This window comes from Cynoglossus semilaevis, chromosome W (assembly GCF_000523025.1).
Source record: "Cynoglossus semilaevis isolate Cse_v1.0 chromosome W, Cse_v1.0, whole genome shotgun sequence".
Taxonomy (NCBI): domain Eukaryota; kingdom Metazoa; phylum Chordata; class Actinopteri; order Pleuronectiformes; family Cynoglossidae; genus Cynoglossus; species Cynoglossus semilaevis.
In genome coordinates this window covers 7,848,403-7,855,961 of record NC_024327.1, presented here as the reverse complement: position 1 = coordinate 7,855,961, position 7,559 = coordinate 7,848,403, and the positions used below count along the sequence as shown (strand labels likewise).

Below are 7,559 nucleotides of genomic sequence, written 5' to 3'. Positions count from 1 at the left end.
ATCCAGGGGCCCCAGCCCCTTGTGGGCCTTCCTGCGGGTGGTGGGCCCACTAGGAGCCATGTTGACACGTCAACATGGCTGACTAGGTTCATTCGGATACTTGAACCCCTCCACCACGTTAAGGTTGCGGTTCAAGGAGGGGTAAATAATACAAATTATAATAAATTAAAATAGCCTAAATTCTGTCTCATTGTCCAACTGGAAAGCTTTATTCACTGAAAAACCACCTTAGAGTCCAGCATCACCATCTGCACCAAAACTGTTCACCTTCACTAAGGGAACATTGCTCATCTTCAGCCCTCACTCACTCTGCCTCTCTGCTGCAGAAACTCTCCATCACATCCAAATTCCACTTCTGCATCAGCTCTCCAACAAACTCCTCCATAAACTGTCCAAAGCCCTACTGCAGGTCTGCAGACCCACACCAGTTCCTCCTCTCACAACCACATCACTTCTGTTCTCTTGAAACTCCACTAGCTTTCAGCACCGCAGCACTTCATCCAATGAATCTCCTACTCCCCCAACACAAAGCCCTACATAATCCACACACACTCAGTTTCCTAGGCTCCTCTGATCCAAACCTCCACCTTCACCACACCTGACCAAGCAAAGCACCAAAGTCATTACCTCCTTAAACCTGTCAAAACTATTCAGCCCGTCCTGCTTTCAGGAAAAAATAAAATAAATACCCATCTGGTCTGATGTTTTTTTATATTATGTTGATTATTGTGTTTGAAGTAATATTCTATTAGTATTTTGTACAGCGCTGTACGATCAAGTGAATTATTACTATTAGTATTATAACCTAGATTTTACTTTTACAAAAGTACTCCATAAAGTATCACCCAGAAACATGTTGAACTAATTATTTGACCTTTTTTTTGTTTTTGTTTTTTTGTTCTACAGTCATCCAGCACATTATGAGACACAACATTGTTCTGAAGAGGGAGCTGGGAGAGGGAGCCTTCGGAAAAGTCTTTCTGGCTGAGTGTTACAACCTCTCACCTGACCAGGAGAAGATACTGGTGGCTGTGAAGGTAATCAATAGTTTTTAATCTCCAAATTAAAAAAAATAAGAAATAAGCAACGCTTGTGTTTGTGTAAGGTCATGCCGTGTCAGCTCTGTTTGCTGCATCTGTTTTATTAGTCAAATTTGCAGATCATAAAATAAAATAGATGGGGTTATACATTTTGTCTTGTACCAACTATTAGATATAGGTTCAATTGTTTCCAGTTACTCTTAAATACACAAAATACAGGGATTTTCAAAAGGTGGCCCACTGCCCCCAGTGGTTTGTGTAAGCATTACACATGTTAGTTTTATTAAGATTCCAAAACTGGAGCAGTTTAAAATAAGAAAAAAGTCACCGACAAAGGTGAAATGTGAGACTTTACCGCATGTTTGTAGCAAATGCAGTAAAGTGTTTTCTTGCCTTTTGGAACAACATGTCTCTGTGAGAGTGGATTCTTCAAACTGTTTTCAAACTGTAGAATAACTGAAGGGCAAATATGGAGCTGGCGAGACTGTTCCTGTCTGTTCCTTTATACTGCCAAATAATGAGAATTCACCACAATTCCCCAATACTGCTTTAACAACAAAAACCCGATCTAAACATCTGTCCTCAAAGTGAACAGCAGTGGTCTCCAGGTTGCTTTGTAGTCAGAATGGCGGTTACTAACTCAGTGAATAAGACGATCAATTTAAAAAGTAAAATGAAGAAGACTTTAGGCTCCAACACACACACAACAGTCAAGTCAGTCTATTCAGAATTTTTGTTTACGTTATGTGATGAATATTAGATAACATTGTGATTTAGGATGATTGTGATTTCTGTAGATAAAAATTCCTGATAATCCTGTCTGAGTGTACAGACAAAGACAAAGCAAAAGATTTTCTTTTGTCTCATGAGGAATTGGCCTCATGGATAAGAAAAAATAATATCGTCCCATCTGTGTTTCAAAGAAACTTCTCCAATTTATGAAGAGTCTTGTTTCAAAAGCAGATTTCTGGACAATTCCTGGTCCCATGGAAGGAACAAAATAAAGTACAGTGGAACCTCGAGATACAAGCATAATCCGTTCCAGGACCTAGCTTGTAACTCGAAGTGCTTGTATCTCAAATCATTTTTTCCCATAAGAAATAACAAATGTATCTGTTCCAGCCCTCTAAAAAACTCCCTTATTAGTGCTAATAACAATGGAAAAAACATGTTTTTAATTGCTATAGAGACATACACAAAAAATTATAGTATATAAGAATTCCGGTGATTTAAAATAAAATGGTTTTATTTATGCGTTCTTACCTTCGAGACAGACGAGACAGTAGCATACCTCCGCACATGAGGAGGGAGGAAGGGAGGGAAGAGAGTTGGCCTGTGCGTAGATACTTCATTCCATACCATACCTTACACATACACTATGTAACTTACATAAAGTTAGAATTAACTTCCATCCATCCATCCATTTTCATCCGCTTATCCGTTACCGGGTCGCGGGAGCAGCAGTCGCCACCCAAATCACATTGCACCGTACCAAACCTTCCTGCGGGTGGTGAGTCCACTGGAAGGTACCAACCGCCCTAACCGGGACTTGAACTTGCCCAGGAGGTGAACCCTGGGGTTCCACACCAATGACAGAGACATTGCCTCTGGGCCAAAGCGCCCTAGAATTAACTTAACTTACTATTATTTTTTTTTTAAGTTTTAGGATATCGTGGCTGTGCTGCGATCATACATGCGTGCTATATCACTCACGCGGGCACCATGCTCATATTTATTGACTCACTACCATCCTTACCACTCACTTTCTTAGGACTCATCATTCTTATGAAGAATAATGCACAAAATAGAAAGAAAATCACGGAAGCGATGCTTACGGAGGTCGCCGAACACATGAAGTAAACGAGTGAGGCGGCATGGGCTGCTCCGAGTGCTCGGCCACCTAGCGTCGGCGCCTGTAAGCGTGCTCATATCTCAAGTCTTTACTCGTATCTTGAAGCAAAATTTTAATTGAATGTTTTCTCGTATCTCGAAATACTCGTATGTCGAGGTGCTTGTATCTCGAGGTTCCACTGTACATTAGGAAATGGAAGGTGAAATTATTGCCTTTCTATATGTAACGTGATACCCAATGATACTTTTGAAATGTTGGTTTTTATGTTTCTAAAATGTAAACATGACCTTTTCATTCCATTCCCATTCCCATTCCATTCCCTCTGTTGTTGCTACAAAAATCACTCCTTCCAAAAGTTGTGGTCTCAACTGTCTTCCGTGGGTCAATTGAATGGTTTCCCCAGAAAAAATCTCTTCATCACATCTATCCATCCACCCGTTTCTCCATCACTAAGGCTCACTCTGCTGATCCCTGATGAAACTGGAACTTATTGGCACAGAACTTCTCATTACCAATACATGACCTTGGAGAAAACACCTTACTTCTGTCCCTCGTCACACACTTCCTGTCTTCAGTGTCTTACCTCTAAGTCTCTCGCTAACACCTAGCATTTCCCCCAGTTTTTATCTTGGCAACTTTCTTCTCCCAAATCCTCCACCTGCTTCTCCATTCCTCACTTGCTGTACTCTATCTCTTCAAGCTCAGCTCTAAACTGCTTACTGCCAACGACGTATGGTGCCAGCACAGCCTAGGCTCAGTTTGTAAAATATGCATCTGAAAAAACCTGAGGGTGCAGAGTTCTAGTCATGGGACAAGTCTAAATGTTTGCTCACTGTGCGCATGCCCAGATTAAATGTCATATAATCAGCATATAACTTTAACTGGACCCTGCAGTGTAGGCACAGCTGTACATGGACATGATGTCGATGAATCATCTCATTAGTGTCAAATCATTGATTTAAGTCTCAATTCATCTCTTGTTTTTTAATTGACTAATGCACTGCATGCTTAGTAAGTGTGCAGCACACACTCCCTCTGCAGTCCTCTGTTTGGCAGTCCTCACTACGTCCCTCTCGTTGTTTTGTCCTTGTTGCTGCACAAATCAGGGAAAATGTGGAGTGTGTCACAATGACAAGTAGTTCACTTTCCTTTTCCTTTCCTTCTTCTCCCCCTCACTCAGTCTTTGTCGCATCATTGTCCAGTGTCATGGTAATGGAACACAGCACATATATGTATCTGCTAGGATAAATAAATTAAGAACTGCAAGAAAACAGAAATAAGCGGATGACCGTACATCATCTCATCCCTCCATACCTGTTTCACCTGCTGGACATTGTCACTCCACCTAACCTCTGCAACTTAGACTCTCTTCCTCATTTCAAATGCAAACTCAAAACTTGACTGTTTAAAGAAGCCAAGAACCACTAACCACCAACCATTAGTATTGTTTTTATTACGTGTGTGTGTTTAACAGAGGAAGGGAAGAGGGAAGAAAAATACATTGTATACTGAAGAGGTTAACCTGCAGACTCCTACTGACAGTGTCTAAAACAATATATTGCACACAGCCAAATTAGGTGCAATAAAATTCAGCCAGATGTGCATAAACTGCTACAATTCTCCCAACAGTTTATACTGTTAAAGGCTGCAGACGGAACTGTCATATTATTCTGTCTTCACAATTACTTTCATCTCTACAAGACTCCCAGCACTGGATGCACTAAAGCATCTCTGCTGCACTTCACCCGCAAGTCTGTGTTTTACTGGTCGTTCCAACTGACCATCCAGCATCTGATAGATGGGTGGGTGGACGAATGGATGGAGAATAAAATTGCTATGAAAATAAAAGATAAGATAAGATAAGAGTTTATTCATCCCACACTGGGGAAATTCAGTTGTTACAGCAGCAGGATAGACATGTAGTACTAAAGGTAAAGTAACAGCATGGTAGACAGTATTTACAAGGTGATCAAAATCTAAAGTGACCTGCAGGGAAAATAAAGTGACTAAAGTTAGTAGTGGTGTACGTGGAACAAAATAAAAATACAAACAATTTGCAGTGTAGCTATGTACAGGCTTGGTATATGTAAACAATATTGGTTGAAGGATTGTAATATGTTAAAAGACCAGAACAGTACTATTGTTGTGCATTAAACAGTCTGATGGCTGATGGGAGGAAAGACTTCCAAAAGTGTTCAGTTCTGCACTAAGGTTGCAGCAGTCTGTTGCTAAAAGAGCTGCTCAGCACTTCCACAGTGTCAAACAGAGGGTGAGAGGGATTGTCTATAATGGATTTTAGCCAAGCTAAAATCCTCCTCTCCCCACCTCTTCCAGAGTCTCTAAGGGGCAGTTCACGACCGAGCTGGCTCTCCTAACCAGCTTCTCCAGACAATTTTTGTCTCTAGAGGTTAAACCACTCCCCCAACAGATGATGGCGTAGAATAGTGCGGACGCCACCACAGAGTCATATAAGGTTCCTCATAAAAGGCCCTTCATAAAAGGACCTCAGTCTCCTCAGTAGGTGGAGACGACTTTGACCCTTCCTGTACAGGACACCAGTGTTTGTAGACCAGTCCAGTTTATTGTTCAAGTGAACACCCAGGTATTTGTAATCCTCGACCATCTCTATGTCGTTGCCCTGAATGTTCACTGTGTATGGTGGGAGGTTCTCCTATGAAAATCAATCACCACCTCCTTGGTTTTGGTGGTGTTGATTTGAAGGCAGTTCACTTCACACCACTTTTTTCACAAAATTGATGATTACTGATATATATTCTTTATCGTCCCCATCAGATACATGCCCGACAATGGCTGTATCATCTGAGAACTTATGTAAGTGACAGTTATCCATGTTGTATTTGAAGTCGGCAGTATACAGGATGAAAAGAAAAGGAGCAAGAACAGTTCCTTGCAGTGCCCGTACTAGAAACTACCACATCAGACACACAGTTCTGAAGCCTCACAAACTGTGGTCTGTTGGAGAGGTAGCTGATGGTCCATGCAGTTAGGGAACTGTCTACTCCTGCCCCTTCCAGCTTGATCCTGAGGAGTGATGGCTGTATGTGTTGAAGGCAATGGAGAAGTCAAAGAACATGACTCTCACAGCGCATCCTGCAGTCTGCAGGTGTGACCAGGACTGGTGCAGAAGTTAGATGAGTGCGTCATCTACCTCAGTTGCTGGACAGTATACATACTGTAGAGGGTCCATGGCTGCCAGGGAGAGTGAGCGTAGGATGTGGGTGTATGATCCTCTCCATCGTCTTCATCAGGTGAGACATTAGGGCTACACGTCTGTAGTGGTTCAGCTCTCAGGGATGCGCAGTCTTTGCTACTGGGACCACCTCCAGTCTGAGGCTCAGGTTGAAGATGTGCTGTATGACACCACAGAGTTGGTCAGCACAGTCCCTCAACAGTCTGGGGCTGATGCTGTCAGGACCTGCAACCTTCTTGGCTTTGATCTTCTTAACCGTTGTGCGGTCCTTCACATTTTTGTACACACCGTTTGTCCTTGCAATGATTTTCATCTTGTCCCAGAACATGAGTATTAATGAATATGAGGAAAAGTTGGCACAAGTCATGCAGTACAGGAACATGCACACGCACACATACTCACTCACGCACGCACGCACACACACACACACACACAGACATATTGGGTCAAGGTGACCCAGGGGTTACCTAGACCCGAAGGACCTTACAAGGGTTAAGCTCTCGTCTCACCTGATCAGTTGTAATGGAGAGTGATGGCTGGTGCTCAAGAGGAGAGGAGGGGGAAAACAAAGAGGGAAGTACAGCAGGGGATGGGGGTGACAGCAGAGTCAAACCTGTTAAAAAAACAGTTAAGTTAATTTGCCCACCTCTCTTCCCCGTCTGCAGCTGTACTTCTGCTGTTGTTGCTCTAGCCTAAGATTGTGTTCAGGCCCCTCCACACCTCCCTTGAATTGCATTCTGGAGATGAGTTGTATGCATCGTTAATGTTTGCATACATTAAGTCCAGTATTTTATTGTCCATGGTATGGCAATCTACATACTGCATGAACCTGGGAAGGGTTGAGGAGATAGTGTCACGTGTGGGCATTGACGTGGCAGGAAGCAGGCAGGACCCAAATGCAGGACTGGTGCAGGTAGTTTATTTCAAGATTCTAAATTCCAAAAAACAGGACAAAAGCATACGCAAAGTCAACCAGAGCTGAGAACACGAACAGAGTTGAGCACAGCAACAGACTTGCTCAGGAACAAACTAGGAACAGCTACAACAAAAAGCTCGACACAACGCTGGCACGAACGATACAGCACTCACAAAGACAGCGCGCACACACAGACAGTCACTTACTTAATGATCCCACCAAGACTGGACCCAGTGTACTGGGAGGCTCTCCTGGTGGAGTTTGGTGCCACGCAGCTAAGATGGGAGAAAGTAAAGGCACAGTTGAGCGCACTGTCACCTGACCGCGGCTTAGCGTTCTCTGCAGAAGCAGTGATGCCAGTTTTCCCCACCATCCCTGCCCGTATTGTGGGACATCAGGAGCCGTCCCTTAAAGGAGGGGCAGGGTCATTGTTTCCTGGAAGAATGCCTGCTGCGGCTGTCTCTGCGACCTGTAGTGGGTCGACGACAGCCTTCTTCTCTGTCCCTTCCTGCTTCATGCCCGCGGATGCCGCTCCCTCCA

At 43.3% G+C, this 7,559-nt stretch overlaps 1 protein-coding gene across 1 annotated transcript in view; it reads left to right on the top strand.

Annotated features, from left to right (window-relative positions):
• Nucleotides 1-7,559, top strand: part of LOC103397098 (BDNF/NT-3 growth factors receptor-like) — a 174,403-nt gene that overhangs the window by 117,371 nt on the left and 49,473 nt on the right. Inside the window, 1 exon segment of the mRNA XM_025052777.1 lies at nt 907-1,037. Coding sequence (XP_024908545.1) covers nt 907-1,037 — 131 coding nt within the window.